This window comes from Callorhinchus milii, unplaced genomic scaffold (genome assembly GCF_018977255.1).
Source record: "Callorhinchus milii isolate IMCB2004 unplaced genomic scaffold, IMCB_Cmil_1.0 Scaffold1, whole genome shotgun sequence".
NCBI classification, from domain to species: Eukaryota; Metazoa; Chordata; class Chondrichthyes; order Chimaeriformes; family Callorhinchidae; genus Callorhinchus; species Callorhinchus milii.
The window spans coordinates 33,374,064-33,392,747 of record NW_024704742.1 but is presented as its reverse complement, the minus strand read 5'-3'; the positions used below and the strand labels follow the sequence as shown (position 1 = coordinate 33,392,747).

Sequence of the window (18,684 nt, the reverse complement as noted above, 5' to 3'; positions counted from 1 at the left end):
ATCCCATAATTATATTACCGAGAGGCCTTGTTTCTCAGTACTGCACACAGAAACTCAGAGATAGATTTTGAAAATGTTTCTGAGATCAATTTCACAGTTTTTTCCTTTATTCTTCACAGAGCAGGAAGAGGGGAGAAGGGAAATTGTTGCGCGTTCACTCACCAATTTGCTCCACTCTTCTCTTGAAGCCCTGGGTTTGGTAATCCTAAGGCATGAGGCCTGAGCAACCATTCTTCATGGGTAAGGCTTGATTGTGAGTGTCGCCCAACTATTTGAGCACTGTTGGGATCACAGCCAACAACCATCCCGACCCTCACACTGAAATAAACTCATCACAGGCCCATCAGTTCTCATGGTAATAACTTCATGGCTCCAAATTTTAACGTAATCTGAGACTGTATGACCACTTTGTCTTAAAATTCTAAACTGCACAGCAATGTGAAAAATGCTTCAATCCTGTTCAATTTGGAAGCTTGCATTTTTCCACGGTTATGAAGAAAAAGGATCCAAATTAAGACTGAATTTAAGAATTTTATGCACAATTTAAAAATGTTAAGACCAACTGCAGCCAGGCTACAACAATGAGGACTTTCAGGCCTCCAAATTCCAACAAAAACAACAATAACTTGGATTGATATGGCAGGATAGCGTCTCGGAGCGCTCAAAACAAGCATTTTTATCCATGAGGCTCAGATTACAGATCAGGAGCAGGAACCCTGCTGCTGGTTGGTGGTTTCTCACTTTAGTGCAGAGATTGTGCAACATCCCTGTCTACTGCATCATCTGAGATCAGTTAACTCAACCCAGACCGTGTATCAAACTTGTGACCAGGATTTGGATCTTGTGGTTTTACACTGTGGCACAGGGGGCAGACATCCGTAGCATCCTGACATTAAATACCGCTAAAAAAAATCAGACTGAAGAGTGCTTCGGTGTAAATAGTATTATGTTAATAAATCTAAAAGCTGACACTTGTTTTAAATGGGTCAAAAATTCCTCAAAGTACTCAGAGGGTTAACTCAGTGCTTAGAAACAACAGCACTGTTCAGACGGGTCAGTGCTGTAAAGAGTCCGCTGTATATCAATGAGGATGTTGTAAGCTGACAATGGAACAAAAGAGAGCTGAAAAATTCATTGCAAATTTTTATTTCGTCCTTTTAATAAGCACGCGAGATATGCCATTTGCTGCCAGACAGAAACGTCAGCATGAGCTCTGAGTTTTCCACTCCAGGTCGTCATTTGCATACATAGTTTGCCTGGTGGGTGTAAAAATAGCCAGGCGGTGCCTGAATTGGGAATGGTTGGAGTTTGCTGCCAACTGTGCAGGGTTTCCAGTTCTTTCATAGTTGGGTAGCCAGCAGTGAGCGTGAGGAGTGGTTTGGGGCAGCAGAGCGACAGTGACTATCAGGATTGTGCCCGTGCTTGGTTGGAACTCTAGTGGCTGTACTCCTTCCCCAGGGCAGCTGTTGACAGGGCACTGCTATGGGCAACGCAGCACTTTGCCACTCTTGTCGTACAGACAAGGGTATTCAGAAGAGTACAGAAAGTCAGAACATAGACACATTCCCCGACTATTACACTGACATAAGCAAAGAACCCGAGGCACTGGTGAGTATTTGTGAATGAAATCTAAAGTGGCATGTGTAAAGAATGAACCTGCTGCAGAATTTGACTTTGAACAAAACAACTTACACATTACTCTGGGAGACGGATGCTATAACTTGCCGTAGCAGGGAACTGTTGCTGTCACGGTGCTGATAAGAAGCTGGAAAGCCAGTCTGATTGTGCTGGGACATCTCCTGCAGTTCCAGGCCAATGTGAATGTCGAGTCCGTAGAACGTGACAAAAAGTTTACACACCACAAGAGTAACTGCTGGTGTCGGGAAGCTGTTCCTGACCGGGGAGAGCAACAACGGGAACTTACTAATTGAGTGATTGTTGCAATGTTGGATGGCGTCCAGCTTTGTGTCATGAAATGAGGTTATTGAGTCGGAATGACAGCGGGGTGGAGGAGTCTTTATGTTGTGAACTTTTTAGAAAACAAACTGAAAAAATTGCACTAGTAATATGCAGTGTTACATTCTTATTTAGAAGGAACATCGTTGTTATTTATTAAATCAAGGCACAGACACCCAAGATGAGGGCAGGCGTCCCATTCCATTGACTTTAAGCCATTGTGACAGCTGGATCTTGTGAACTCGGTACAATTGTTAAATATAGAAGCATTGATTGGGTCAATCAACAATCAACTGAGGGGTGAAGGATGCATCAATTGGTTCAGAATATGTTCCTATGCCCCGGATGCTTTTATCTTAATGTTAAGTTGACTAACTCTGACATTAACGTTTTCTAAAATGTTGTAAGTACACTTTTTGAGAAGCTGTTTTTATGTTGTCTACATCTTGACCTCTAGGCTCTCTGTAGCTCAGTATTGCGAAAGTTTGAGAACTCTTAGCACTCGGTTTTAGAGAGTTGTCATTAGGATATGTATCCTTTTTCACAACGACCACAAAATAACACAGCCCCGTTAGCAGTTTAAACTTCTCATCAAAGTTAATATTGAGTTATTTGTACTCCCGGAAGGATTGGTAGGATTACACAATTAGTGGATCAGTATTTCATGCATGTGGTATCAGAAATGTAAATTATTTTGCGCTGAACTATTTCTTAACAATTGTAAGCAATGCAGGGTTCCAGAAAACCTTGCATATCAAATGCATTATGATTACTAGATTTCATTGCCCTTGTAACAAAAATGCTAAGTTTGAGGTTATTCTTCCTGGTACTGTAGAAAGGTACTGTAGAAGTTGTAAAGTTCAACCAAGAGTTTTCACAGAAAAATTTAATTGTACAGATATGACAGTAAGATCCAGAGCTTATTTCACTTGTACAGCCCTAGCAGTTGTGGATCAGATATCTTAAGAGAAGTTGCTTGTGCTCAGCATCCCTGCAGAGAAAGCTGCTGCTTCACTCTTGCCATGTATTCCATATATTCAACATGGGTTGCAGTTATAAGTGATATCCACACATTTAGAGAGAGGGATTGTGTCACAGCCTTATGGAGAGTTTTTACAGGGTGAATACAGGAACCTTTCATATCTGTGATGGTTTATCAGGGAAACTTCAAATTGTAATGTATCTTCTAGGGCTAAAAATGTGCTATTCACAGAGCAGAAGTTGTGATCATGGCTGGCGTTTCACTTTCGGGTCATTTTCACCTAAGAAAAAACCTGAAAAGTCCAACAAACAGACAGAAAGTAAAATTGCTATTTAAAACATTGGGCCTATGTTGAATCTCGCTGTTAGTTGAGGTATTCAGTGTATAATCATTGCTTCTGAAATAACACGTATGGGAAGAAGCTGATAGATGTTAGTGCTTTATCTCATGTCGGGATTTGGAATCACATAGTCTAAGATGAAACTCCAATGTAGTGCTGGGGTGTGTTGCATTTTTGGTGGTGCCTTCCTTTGGATCAGACATTAAATAAGGTCCTGGCTGCCTGTTCAACCGAGGTCCATCTGCCTGTTCAGGTGGACGTTAAAGATCCCATGGCACTATTTGAAAAGAGAAGGAAGTTTCTCCCTGTGTCCTGGCCAACAAATCCTCCGAATAAAATTAGTCACTCATTTAATGCATGTTTGTAGGACATTGCTGTGCTGCTGTGTTTGCCTACAAGTGCAGTCACCCCATTTCACAGTAAATCCTGTGAAGCGCTTTGAGGCGTCCTTCAGACCTGATAAGGAGCCATACCAAATGGAAAGATTATTATTGTAAAACATCTCCCTGTAATGATGGTGTTCTTGGTCAAAAAGACAAACGTTAGATGAAACAAAATAAAGCCCAGTAACTGCTAAATAATGGTATTTAACATTCACAAGAATTTATCAGTAACATTGCACATTCGAATCAGGGCTGTTTGACTTACTACATTTTGTGGGCTGGAAATGATATTCAACATGTGTTAAATATTCCAGTTGTATGTTACAAATTGAATAATTTAACATAACAATGAACTGCTGAATGAAGAGAGGCTTGTTTGAACTGGAGACGGAAAGAGTTAACAAACTCCTTTTTATTTTTATTTTCCTGCAGTTTTACAGAAGTATAGCCAATGTAGTGCTAATGTTGTTTTCAGATCTAGTGTGCCTATGACTTAGATATATCATATAAGAGATGAATCTGCTCTTTTTCACTTCATGTTTCAAACTTATTTTTTCCTCTTCTCCCACTTTTCCTGAGAAGGAAGCCTGGCTCAGTTGGTAGCACTCTCACCTTGGAGTCAAGGTGTGGTGGGTTAAAACCTGTATTGATACTTTGAGTTCATACTTTAGGCCTACACTCCAATACCGTGCTGGGGGAGTGATGCAGTATTGAAAGTGTCATCCTTTGGATGAAGGGACATTGCTGTGCATAATATTGGCATCTATATTTGCCTACAAAGACACAGTCACTTCATTCTACAGTAAATTGTGTAAAGTGCTTTGAGATGTTCAATGAGGTGATGAGGCATTATATCAAATGCAAGGATTCTTCTTAAATTATTAGTTTATTAAAGAGATGACTTCTGCTGAGCTATGGATCCATGGCAGCGCTCTGACACCCTGGCCAAGTGTGGTATTCTTCACTTGTGAGCGTGTGGAAGTCTCTGTAGTTTATGTAATTTTCGAGGCATCATAGCTTAACCCAATCCTGCTTTACTAAACGTCCACATAGTCGCATATTCGTGCAGACGTCACTGGTTAGATATCTGAATGCTTGCTGAGCGCCCCTTCCTCATTCCTCATACTTCTTTACTGCCGCACTGGCTCAATCAACAAACTCAACACAGACCAGAGATCAAAACGTGGGCCTTTCTGGTCTATACAGCTCCATGTGTGCAGTGCATTTACCTATTGTATCATCACAGGAGCTAAAATACATTTCTTTGAGTTTATCGAAAATTTGGTTCACTCAAATTTTGGAAAACACTTTGAGTAAACTGTTAACTGCCTTAGATGTGTTTAATCTTTTTAAACACTTCAAACTGTGTTCTGCTGCAAAACCTGCAGTATCAGTCAGGTTTGATCCAATGTGAATCATGGCTGATGGATAATTTTATCCAAATATTTTGAGGATGGCAAGTTGTAGCACAGTTAGATTAACTGTTGGGTTGGTACTGTTTTGAAGTCCCAATGGCCTACAGGACACTGGTCCAGAAACCTGGAGATAATAGCATAATTTGGACTTGAGGCTGGTACTCCAGTACAGTAGTAGGGGTGCACTGCACTGGTGAAGATGACATCTTTAGGATGAGATGTTAAACTGATCTCTGGCTTTCAGGTAGACATTAAAGATAACAATAATTCTTGCATTTGATATAGAGCCTTTCACATCAGGAGGATGTCTCAACGCGCTGCACAGGATTTACTGTAAAGTGTAGTGAGAATGCATTGTGCAGGCATCCGTGGCAGCCAATAGATAACATGACATAGTTGAAAAAGAAAAGGGAATGTCTGCTGGTGCCCTGACCAACAATCCTCATGATAAAATAATGGCTATTCATGGGACACTGCTGTGCGCAAATTAGCTGCCACATTTTGCTACAAAATACACAGTGACTACAGTAAATCCTGTGAGAATCTATATCAAATGCAAGGATTATTATTGCCTTTGATATAGCTTCTCACAGGAAGCTACATCAAATTATTATTTTTTAATAGTAACAATTTCACTGTTTCAACATATCTTTGAAGGAAAAACTGCTCACAAAATAATATTTAATAGTACTGTTGGATAAAAATATCCGCTTCTCATCCAGCTTTCTCTCCTCCAATGTTGTATGCACTGACTAAAGACATCAGTGCCAACATTCCACAAGGACCAGTTGTCTTCTGGTACTTCACTCAAGGGACTCTACTTGATGCGTGAGCCCAGGCAGTGGGGAGCATCACACGCAAGCCTGAACCTTTCCAAACATGTGTACTTTCCAGTAGCTGTCACTGGTTACTATTCATGAGTGAGAACACTGACCGACTTTCCTCTCAAGCCAGGGAACATGGAGGCCAGTTGTGGCTCCCTATTATTACCCTGGCTAAACACCACTAAAGCAGTACAGATGCAGATTAAACTCGTGAGCTTGGCTCAGTTGCACATCAGGCTGCGGCATTACCAACTTTTAAAGAGCTGCTTGGACCAAGAATAAGTGCGTTCTTTAAAGCATTGGTTAATTTTGGCCAAATACACTGTTTGGAGGAATCTGTCACGTCTCTAGGGCACTGCATGAAAGAGAGATTGTACTTTATTGTCTCTTGGACTCGTTTCACGCACTACTCGTATGACAGAAATAGTGTACAATCAGCAAATAAAACAAGCCCGTAAAAGTCCCATTCTGGTTTTACATTTACCATTTCAATAAGTTTTTCTGGGCTGTGAACCACTGTTTTCTGTTAGAAGGAAACAAGAAATACACTCAAACATTCTCTCAAATGACTACTATCATTTTGAAATGTACTTTTGTATCCCATAGACAAGGCTACTTTATCCCCTTCCTGTCTCAGGCCATTAAGCAGTTTCAAAGTCCTATATGATATGAAATATTTTGTAAAGATCCTGTACACTGGAAATTAATAATGCTAAGCGTTGAAAAACTAACAACTTTATCTACGTTACTGTTTAATTGTGGAGTGCTGTAGCTCAGTGGTTAGAGCACTCGCCTTGCAAGCGAGACACCTGGGTTCAATTCCAGTCAGGGCGAAACCTTGGGCAAGTTTCCTTACTCACACGCCTAATAATAATCCCTCCAAAAAAACAAAACAATAATAAATTGGTCATTTTCAATCCACGACTGTTTGTGCGCAATTGGCTGCCGTGTTTCGCCCACAAATATACTGTCAATTCACTTTGCAGTCTATTCTGTGAAGCACATTGACACATCGAGAAGACGTGAAAAGCACTGTATCAAATGTAGGGATTATTATTATTATAATTTATACTTAACTACTTGCGGACAGTCAATGGATTCTTATAATTGTTAATATTGTACATATTTAATTTTATCAAACTAGTTACCACCACATCACCCATCTCTATTAATTTAGGTGAATAATGTGTTTCATCTTCATTTTTTTGGCAGTTTGTGGGACTTTGTTAGAATAAAATGACCTTGTTTACCTTCAAAAAAGTTTTTGGCTGGCTGGCGGGCTTCCTTTGTTCCTTTTTCTCTCTCTCTCTCCCTCCCTCTCGCTCTTAATGCAGGGGTTCTTTATATCTTTGTGCTTGTGTGCATGTACGGAAAGTGTTTCTAGTTATGTTCTATCTCCATGATCAGAGTACAGTCATTCAGATGGGATCTATGCAGGAATATTCCAGTGTGAATGATGCTGATTTTCCAACCTAAGCAGCCAGTGTTTTCCCCATGTGAGAACACTGAAAAGCAATGATTTGATTTTATTTGCTTTTGTTTTCCCTCACAGACTGGGATCTTTCATATGTTGATTGGTAGAAATAATGATTATGTGAATTACTGGGGGGGAAATTCCACCTGGATTTATTTATGTAGCATTTCAGAGCATCCTGAATTTGGCAAATCGTTGAATTCATTCTTAACCTTGAAGATGGTTTTCTGTAGTTCTTAAAAGAATTTACAGGAAACCCGCTTTGAAATGAAGGCTGTGTTTAAGATTACGCTTTACTATACTCCATTGTCATGTGCGGTGGGTTTGGCCAACAATTTGTGCAGCTTTAAATTCAAAAAGTATTTTACATGTGCTTGTCCCACAAGGTCATCCTGGGTACAAACTTGCTGCTATTACAACAGCTACTCATCTGGTCAGATGTGCAGTGATATTTCATGATTGGTATTTTAATCTAATTAGAGGTAACCTGCATCATGCTGTTGCTCACACTTATACCTAAGGGGAAAGTGTACTGAAGGTGCCACCAACATTAAACATCAATGGATGTGACGACAACATAAGAGCCTCATGTCTGAGCAGTCATTTCCAATCCTGCCAATTATCATTAAACACGTCACACATTTAGGCAGAATAGGTATTGGAGGTGATGGCTTTGTATGCTCCTGTATCATTCAGTTAAATATAATCTGCATCACTGCAAGGATTATTTATCTGTTGTACTGCATGAGACAGTCATTGAAGCCTACGCCATTGCGATGTGCTAAAAAGCTTCTGCTGCATGAAAGGATGAGAAGGTAAAAGTAACCAATCGAAGAAGATGAAGATCCCTTAAATCTATATATTGTGTAGAATACCACAAGGCTCCAGAAAGCAAACGGTTTGGCATTGATAAACTGTTTGAGCTTCATTCTTGCGGTTTACAAACTCAGCTCAAAGCTTTGAGGTCTTGAACATGTCCTGGAACACGCTGCAGGCTGAGAATCATTCTGCTTGTATCAATCTATTCGTTATTCTGCGCTCCCCATGCTACCCCATGTGAAGGGCACTACATAAATGCAAGTTATTGATGTTTTTTGTACAAAATAATTTGTTATTGGTGGCCAGTTTCCTGTAAACATCGCATAAGGAGGGAAACACATTTGTTTTTGTTTTGTTATTTAAAACCATTGATGTTCTCTGTAAATAAGATGGTGGTGCTATATTACAGCGTATCTGAGAGCAGACATCTTCATATTTCACACTTAAACTTACTGCATATATGGTTGTTTTGCAGGATGAAATTGTCTATTACAAATGTTTGGAAAGGAATAGTGTTACAGTTAATAGATCAAATAAAGCTCTCAGGGTCTTAACATCCCTGTATTACAACATTAATAATTGCATTTGGTATAGCGTCTATCACAGAGTGAAAATGTCTCGAAGCACTTCACAGGATTTTTAATGTCAACTGCAATGACTGTGTATTTTGTAGGCAAATTTAATTTCATCATTCATTGTTCAATAAAAAAAGTACTGTGTTTAAAATTACATTTCAGCCCACTAACCACAGAAACATCTTGAATCATCCAGCCTTTTCCTGTCCTATTAAATAGGTTCTGAAACATTTTATCAATGCCATGCTCCACACAATGACCCAATTTACACGAAGGTGTCATCTTGGGGTCACACATTCTTTGCCATCCTTTATAACCAAACTCTCGGGAGCTTTGGAAGAATGTCTTCGACTCATTTCTTGTGACTAATCTCATGTCAGTTTTACTCTTTCAATGTCAAAAGTAAAACAGATCTCAGGGGATGTAGATACCTGAGCGTATCAGAGCTAGATGAATTCTGCAAAGGCTCAGCTGTCAAGATTGTAGGGGACATTCATTCACTCCAACTGAGTTATCAATTGGATGTTGGGGTTAGAGAGATCGAGGTTAAAGTGAAAATTCTGGGTTTGATTTAAATGTCTGTCAGCCTGGCTCAGTTAGTAGCATTCTTGCCTCTGAGTCAGAATGTTGTGGGTTCAAGCCCCACTTCGGGACTTGACTAGCTCTAAGCTGACACTCCAGTCATGTGCTGGGGGTGTGTTGAAATGTCAAAGGTGCTGTCCTTTGGATGGGATGTTAAACCGAAGTCCCATCTGTCTGTGCGGGTGGATGTTAAAGATCCCACAGCACTGAATATTCACTGGCTTCTGATTATGAGATTCAAACAATTACAATGCCGATAGCGGCTTTTACCAGCACTTTTCATCATTGAAAAAAGCTGGTAAATGTCGTTACCGGCATCATAATCACACTTAGCTGGAAATTCTGGCTCACTGGACCCGATCTCCCTCACATTGGTCTGGCCGGCCGAGAATTTTGTGTATTATTATAAATCCACTTCTGTCCTTTCTAGGCTATATTTCTAAATTCTTATTCAGTCAATTTAAAGTAAGGTTTACAGTTAGCAAATTCGGAAATTTATCGCTGCAGCAAATTTTGTTTTCTCGTGCCTAAAATCTTAGGAAGCAGCTCTTCAAAATGCTGTATGCTTTCTCCAAAACAAGCCTGAATACCTTTCTCTAAAGGTCAGGACACCTTCTGTTAGCAAAATAGTGTTGTGTACATATCTGTATGTCTTTATTTTAATTTTGTGTTTTTTTCATTTGTCATATGATTCTTTTTTAAAAATTAAGCAGAAGAATATTCTACATAATGTTAAATTTTAAGACAAAATGGTCTTACAGGTGGAATTTCGGGCCTCTGATCTCAGCTGTGGCAGCACTCAATGTTGTTCTGAAGACTTTACAATGTACCTCAGAATTATTATAGACAAACTTGTAGCCAATATTAAAAAAATTCTTGCAATGCTGAGAAAAAACCCTCTTCATCAGTATTGATGTGATCTGCTTGCAATTATGCATTCAACCTTCAGCTGTACTGGGGCTAACCTTTAATGTAACTAAGGCAACTTCACAGTGCAAGTGGTCAATTAGACCAGCACTACCAAATGGAACACAAATATTATTTTCATTAGTTGGCCTCTGACATTTTCCTGAATACAGAGTCATCAAAATCCTCATATTTCAGTTAAATTTTCATCGCCATCTCTGCCCCCGGTAATTTTATCTTGTGATATCAGCTAATATCTACTGCTTTCTTTATATATCAGTAAATGCAACTTGTTCACATATCCCTGTAATCATTTGAACGAGCAGTGAAAATAAATATATAATAAAACTAAATCAAAACCAAACTAAAAACAGTGTGTTCTGTGAAGCGCTTTGGGACGTCCTCCCGACGTGAAAAGCGCTATATCAAATGCAAGGATTATTATTAAAAACATGTAAAAATTAATTTGCACTGAACTTGTTGATCTCTGAGCATATTTCTTTACACAATGAGGGCAATTCGTTACAGAGGATATTTACCAGTTGTAAGAAAGATAATAGGCCAAAAATCACTGGGTATATTTAAATACATAGAATTTAAATACATACATATTTAAGAGACTCCAAACCAAACTATTGAGTGTTCTGCAAGGTATACTTTCCATTTTTTGGTATGAAATGGGAATGCTGTTCAGAAAAGCACCTAGTTTAGGTACAGGTTGGAAAGAGATCTGGGGAGAGTGAAACATAATCGTTGGATTTTTTGCTCCTGGTAATGTCCTAGTCAATGACTGGCACTATATCAAATGCAATGACTATCATTATAATAATCATTATTATTAACAATGTTGCATTGGATGTTGCATTTTTCCCCCATTGACATAATTAACATCATTTTCATCTTTACTTTTTAGTTAAAAAGACACTATCCCTTTAAATTGTAATAGTAAAGGTTACATTCTACTCTGACTCACTTACTGTCTCCCCTCATTCAAGGTCCATCTCAAGATATACCGTTCTGACCGTGCTTTCCATCATCTTTCCCCTGAAATAAAAACACAAAATCTTGCAGGTCAGGTTTAAATCAGCAACCCAAGGCCAAAAGTAGAGTTGAGTACGGACCATCACCAGAACTCATACTGAAGGGTCACATGTGACCAATTGTACTTTATTCTACATTTACTTGTTTCTGACAAATTATGGTAACCCATCGTTATTTTTCCTGTGCCAAACGTCCATTCAGAATGAATTGACCTTCTGAGGGAACATCATTCAGCCAAGCAGCAGTTGCATGAAAAGTGTCCAGAAGAGCAACTCTTGTCATTATTGAATGGATTTAATATTGTCAGGCAAAGTATTGATATTATTGACTTCATGTAAATAGGGCCAATGGTCATTGACTAGTGGAACAGAGTGATCAGTTTATGTAGATGTGTCGGTGTCATATTTGTGAAAGCCCTGCTGTGCTGTTAAATACACAGCAATTCCTGGCATATATAGAGAAAGGAGGCATCCTGATACTGTGGTATAAATCTTACTACATTACAATGGATTGTGTTAACACTCATCTCTAATGGCCCAGAGATGTACAGCAGTACATTTGTGATTACCCAACAGGCTGCAGAAATATCTTACTCCAAAATCAAAATCCGAGCAAGATGACGGTGTTTTGGTTTATTCCAGCAATATGTTTCTTAGTGCTACCAATAATGTACAGACTCAGAAATGTTCAGGCAAGATCCAGAGAGATTTGGATTTCATTGTCAGATCCCGAACATTTAAGTTACAGATTGTTTCTGTCGACTGACAGGCAAAGAATCGACTCTCTCACTTTATTAAAAAACAATGATGGCAGTGATTCAATTCTGAACGGCTTGGAGGGAGAAGCTAATTTCGCAACATCAGCCGGTGTCCCTCCAACCAGTGCCAGAATTGTCATTGCGGATTGTTTACAGTTGATAAAGAATTCCTTAATTATTGGAATAGTTGAGGAACAGAATGTTTTAAGGAATACCACAATTATTAACCCATTATCTTTGCAACGTATTGTCATACAGCCTATTGACTCACTTTGGTCGATCAGAGGTGATTTAATGATTTACAATGTTATATGAACACTGACTATGTGTTCCAGCATTTTACCCTCCACGGCCACATATTTAATAGTAATTTCTACATTCAATAATAGCTACAGTATTTCACAACTATGAGCTGATGTGTAGGGTGTGCAAATATAGATCATGTAACGTAACATAATGACGTTCTGGCAGGCAGAGAAAAATAGAAAGTAAAATGCATGTGATATTTTGAACCTTGACGTCAATTCAGTGAAGCAAGTTGCATGAAGAAACATGAGTTTGGCCACTGCAGTGGTTGATGTGGATCAAGGAGAGCAATGAGGCTTTGTTTTGTGCCAACTCTGTGGGCTGGCTGACTCACATGGATGCTACATGCTCAGCCATTGCTGTAATACACTGCTTTGTATACTGAACTAGCTTGGTAGGATACCAGTGATGGAGATACACAAAATTGAAACTATTCAACACAGTACCAAGGACCACTTTAACAAAAACCCACACGCAAAGCATTTGCAGACCTTCTTGTCAAACCCACTAGTGATCATGGCTAAATTACAAAATCTAAATTACAGAAGTCCGTGAGAAACGAGAACTTTGATGCTGTTGCTATATTGCTACCACACCTTTTGCCAGTGTGGACTATAGAAGGCATCACAGTCCCTGAAGCATTGTATCACGTGTACAGAATTCAGATTTCAAACAGCAATTATCAGAATAGTGTCAGTGATAAAATCAGAATAGGGATAGGCTGCAGTGTTATATACCAGTCGCTGCAGTCTCTGGCACTGCATGTTAATGCAGCTGTCAGGTTTTTTTTCAGTACATTCCTAAGCTCAGCTTTCCCTAGGAGATGAATTTAAATAAAGAAAGCTTTGTGATTAGAGAGGGGACAGTGGCATCCATGGTGCAGAGAAATGTTTCTGCAATTTATATTTAAAATTCAATTCCTTCGCTGTATTTATCCTGGAGAAGGTATGCGTGAGGACACGGGCGAATCCTGTGCAGTGAGATCACTGCAGTGCAGCAGAATTTCAATCCTTTCTATTGGCGGAGTTTGAGATGCAACCCCTCCCTGTTGACCAGTTTATGAAACGTAATGCAGTTTAGCTAAAGACCGCAGGCTCCTCTTGCTAACTTACCTGGTGCTGAAATTTGGATTTAATACAGAATTATTTTGTCCCTTTTACACTGAATTGAAAGTACCCAACAGAACAGGGTGGAGGAATATATTGTTTGCATTGATTTAATGCTGCGGATTGGGCTGTAGCCATCTTAAGTTTTGTTAAGTGTTTTTGATTTGTATCCCTAGTGATTGTGTCAGCAGCAATTTCTGAATTCTGGTGGGGAAACTAATATTTTGTATCACTGTTCCTTGAATTAGGGCTTAATTTAAACTATGGAACAAAATTCTTCACACAAAATATACAATTAATAATAATAATAAGCCTTGCATTTGATATAGCGCCTTATCACATCTTTGAGATGCCTCAAAGCGGTTCACGGAATATACCGTAAAGTGAATTGACTGTATACTTTGTGGGCAAAATTTCTGAACAATTAAATTAGTTAAGAATGCTAAGGTAGATGTTAACCAATGCAATGCTTGCAATACTGCATTGCCAGAAATTCGTTCTTTGGAATAGACGTTGAACTTGTTCCACTTGAACAGAAAGACGTTGTCTTTCTGTTCAAGTGGACATTAAAGATCCCATGGCACTGTTCAAAGAGTTTCTCCCAGTGTCTTGGCCAACAATCCTCTCAATTAAATTGGTCATGGCTGTTTTCGGGACACTGCTGTGTGCAAATTGGCTTCTGCAAACACCTACATATACAACAACAACTTGGATTTATATAGCACCCTCCACGTCGGACGGCATCTCAGTAACTTCAAAGTAATAGATCCCGGGGCTGAGTCAGGGGGAGGGGGAGGAAGGTGACCAAAGGCGCGGTCGAAAAGAAAGGTCTTCAGCAGAGACCTGAAAGTAGGAAGAGAAGGGATGAGGTGAAGGGAGTGAGGAAAGGAGCTCCAGAGCCTCGGGACATAGTGGCTGAAGGCACGGCCTCCGAGGGTGGAGCGGAGGACTCGGGGGACAAGGATGAGGCCAGACCCGAAGGAACGAAGGCAATGGGCACTGTTGTGAGGAGAGAGGAGATCAGAGAGGTAGGGGGGTGCAGGGGAGTGGAGGGATTTGAATACAAGGGTGACGATCTTGAAATCGATCCTCTCTGGGACAGGCAGCCAGTGCAGTCTGACAAGGACTGGGGTAATCGGGGAGTGGAGTTTGGTGCGGGTGAGAATGCGGGCAGCAGAGTTTTGAATAATCTGGATTTTATGGATGGTAGTGGAGGGGAGGCCGGCGACTTTGAATAGTCCAGCCGAGAGGTGGGAAAGGCATGGACCAGGGTTTCAGCGGCTTTTGGAGTGAAGTATTGGTGGAGACGGGCAATGCGTTGGAGGTGGAAGAAAGCGGTGCTGGTGAGAGACTAGATGTGGGGGAGGAAGGATAATTGGGGGTTGAACATGAAGCCTAGGTTGCGTATGGGCTCGGAGAGTTTAGGGGGAGTTTGGGTAGGTGGAGGAGGTGAGAACCGTGAGATTTTAGACGTCGACAAGAGCCAAAGAGTATGGCTTCCATCTTGTCAAAGTTCAGCTGAAGAAAATTTGTGCTCACCCAGCCCCTGAGGTCTGACAGGCAGGCCGACAGAACATCAGGGGACTGGGGGTCGCAAAGAGAGGTGGAAAAATAGAGTTGAGTTATACAGTCACTATGCTTTATAGTAAATCCTGTGTAGATTTGAGACGTTTTGACGACTTGAAAAAAGCACTGAATCAAATGAAGGTTTTACATTGAACTCCTGATAATTCGTCACTCCAAAGGAAAAGGGTTCAGTGACAAGTTATCTGGAGTGGTGAATTAGGCACAGATATAAATACATAAATAAATGTGTTCAGGATATTGACAGCATGTTGACTTATGTAATAGTGACATGTCAGGGTCAAGTTATCAGGAGTTTTCTCTATTATTATTATTCTTCTTCAGCACATTTCTCTCTTTTATAGAATATTAAGTTAATATAATTCAATGATTTAGACATTTGATAATGTGTTTTTTGCATATTTGATGATACAGAAATCAATAATTACATATTTCCTATTAAGAAATCTATTGAAACATACTGCAATTTAGATCTGGTGGCCATTTCAATTTTGCAGAGAGATGGTTTCAAAAAAAAGTTTGAATAGCAGTTTTATAAACACAGAGAAAGTTCTTTGGAGATAACTGACGTTACGGTAGGCTGCCCAGAATTGCTGTTTGAAATCTGAATGCTGTGAACTCTGAAAACTCACAATTTTGGGGTAAACTTTCAACTTGATTGTGATCTATTTACTAGGCACTCTATGGGATTGCCATTTGCTGTTCAGCAGCCATTTGGTGGAGCAGGTTTTAAAATGTATGACTCATTTGGGGTATTCTTTCTTTTGCAGTCTGACAGCAACGCAAGCTTCCTCCGCGCTGCCAGAGCAGGGAATGTGGATAAAGTACTCGAGTACCTCAAGGGAGGTATAGACATCAATACATCCAATCAGGTACGTTTGGTTTAAGATGGTTCCAAGCGTTGGAAACCATGGAAATCTATACATCAACCATAATTCATTAGCAGTTCTCTTTGACCCGTGGATGTCACTTGTCCTTTAACACCCGATGCTGAATTAATTCGTTACTTGTAGTTGTTCTGTTGAGCACCATAGATTGATATGTTTTCATTGATCTAATCATTGGAAGACTGAGAATTTCCACTGGGGAATTTGTGGACATCTCTATTAAACATCATTGAAAAATGAAATTGTATTTCCCCTTTAAGCTAATTTGATAAATGATTTGTAGTATGGGAGCCTTTTGTTCCTTATTGAATTACATATTTTATCGCTTGTGACACGATGAACATATACATGTTATGAGGTTAGCAAGGGTCAGTCAATGGAATCTCAGAATTCATCTCTGCGCTCTGCTCCACAATAACATAAATTAGTAATAGTGATTGTGATCACTGAATTACAACAAAACATGTCAGTAAGATGCCTTTAAATATCTTGAATGAAAGAGCAGGAAATGTAGATGATTTAATGTTTTAGTAAAAAGAAAAGAAGACGACCAGCACAGGTTGGCGGAAGAAGAAGCTACAAAGAGTTTTGGAAAGTGACTAGACAAGTTCCTGTCAACTAAAAATGATTCAAGCTTATTAGATTGTCTACTTGCAATTATTACCATGTTTCTATGAAAATGGTTGGAATTAAAATCAGATCTCATCCATCTCACGGCTCATCTGAGCCTCTCACTCCCACACAGAACCTCGAATGCTTTAGTCTCAGTGTAGCTGCCCCGAGATAGTGTGGAGACAAACAGCCTGGCAGAGCCTTTCATTCACTGTTTGTGTGCCGTATTCTTTGCTGTACAGACTAGCAGTAAAGTGATGGGTGATAATGTCTGAAATGTACGTGAGAACAAGCAAAATACTGCAGATTACAATAAAATGATCTTTAAGGAATAGAACATTTGAGAGATTGTAAAAGGTTGGAGGTTTGATGTAATTCATCTGAAAGCACTAAAAGAAGCCAGGTTACACATTTAGGGGTGGCAGTTCAATCAAAGATAAGTTCTTTTCTTTGTATTACATTAAATGCAATCGAGGAAATTCCATTGAATTTTTCCTCTTAGAGGGGAAGCGGTGCTTGTCAGGGAAGTGGAGTAACAGCGGTGAATACTTTCAATCTAAGATGTTCTTCCCATCGATGGAATGGAAATCATTTGTTTGGAGAAGGCTTTCCTCTTCAAAACTGAAAAAGCAAGCTGCTAGAGTTGTGCCATGTCAGGTCTCCAGGCCAGAGAAAGACCAGCTTGGGTGATGTATCCAGTTGGTGTGTCTTTCGCCAGCTGCCATTATGTTAAATGAGGATTGGCATCGTTCCCAGTCCCAGCACTGCAGCTCAACTAGACCTTTCAGTGCAAGCCAGGGCTTGGGCTCAGTGGGTGTCCAGGCTGCTTTTTTTCCCCTTCAGCAGGAAAAGCAGACCATCACCTCCTAGGGGGGAGAGGATCTCAACGTTTTAAATGTTTCCGGCATGTCAGTGAAGAAACTACATCAGAATTAATATATCTCCGTCTGCCAGAGCAGTATTCCTCACAAAAAAATGATCATGGGAACAAGGCACCTCAGAGTCGATTTATTAAGGGATGAGCTGGATTCTTGATAGAAAGTGTGCAGAGAGAAATAGGGCTGACACCGCAACTAGAGAAATGTAAATCTAGTCATTGCACAGTGATACCACTGTGACCTGAAGGCATGCAGTGTTGTGATGGATTTGTGAGCTAAAAGGGAGCAGAGGTATTGGAGTGATACTGCAACAAACGAGACATATATCCAGTAGTATTGTTGGTTTGGATAGTGACAGTGCCGTGGAATGCAGATTTGATGTACAGAATCCCAAACCTCATGAACGCTGCACAGAGATGAGCTGGAAGGAGCCCAGAGATTGCCTCGGAGGGAAAGGGTAAAATGAGATGGAGCAATTCCAGTGTACAGTGTACAGGCCAGCTGAGAGCAGAGTGCAATTGACTTCGGAAAAATAGAGTGTCTGACCTCATAAGAAGGTAGCAGCTCCTTAAAATAAACCTGTGTTGTCCAGAATTATGCATTATTGATCTAAATCATAGAGCTGGTTGGCATTTTGTCTCCTAAATTCCTATTTTCTTGTACTTTGTCTATAAATTGCTGGGCGCTAACATTTTCCATGTTCCTAGCCTTAAGACTGTTGCCTAAAGATTTAAGGTGCTGCAGAATTTTGGAAAATGCATAAAGCCAGTCCCTATTCGGAAACCAATTTTATGCTTCCAAAATGAACTGAATTTGAGATCTGTTTTTGCCAAATTCCACATTATCTTAAATTTTAAGACAATAGATATTGTTTCTGTTTAGCCTTTGGGGTGCAGTATAGCTGTCTTCTGTTGAGTAAATGTAGTGTAGAGAAGGCTTAGACTATTCTGAGGGATGGTGAGCTGATTCTGTTACTGTCAGACTGCAGGGAAAAGCAGCAAAGCTGATCCCCAATGATAGAGGAGTGAGCTATGAGGAAGGAACAAGATACAGGCTCTGATCATACTATAAAAGGCATACCTCAGAGGAGACCGTATGGAGGTAAATGAGACATTTAACATGATAGAGAAAGTAAACCCAAAGCAAAACTCTCAGATACACCAAGGTAGAAGCATTCCCTGCTTACTTAATCCTGAGAGTATTAGGGGCAGGTTAGTGAGAACCAAAGCTTGGAGACCACAGAGTATACGTTGGGGT

General features: G+C 39.9%; 1 protein-coding gene across 1 annotated transcript in view; it reads left to right on the top strand.

Moving 5' to 3' along the window:
• The first annotated feature begins 1,418 nt into the window (after window positions 1-1,418).
• The window catches only part of ank2b (ankyrin 2b, neuronal), a 161,469-nt gene continuing 144,203 nt past the window's right edge, over window positions 1,419-18,684 (top strand). Inside the window, exons 1-2 of the mRNA XM_042339832.1 lie at window positions 1,419-1,608; window positions 15,821-15,922. Of these exons, the coding sequence (XP_042195766.1) occupies window positions 1,483-1,608; window positions 15,821-15,922 (228 nt within the window). The 5' untranslated portion in view covers window positions 1,419-1,482. The remainder of the gene's footprint in view (window positions 1,609-15,820; window positions 15,923-18,684) is intronic.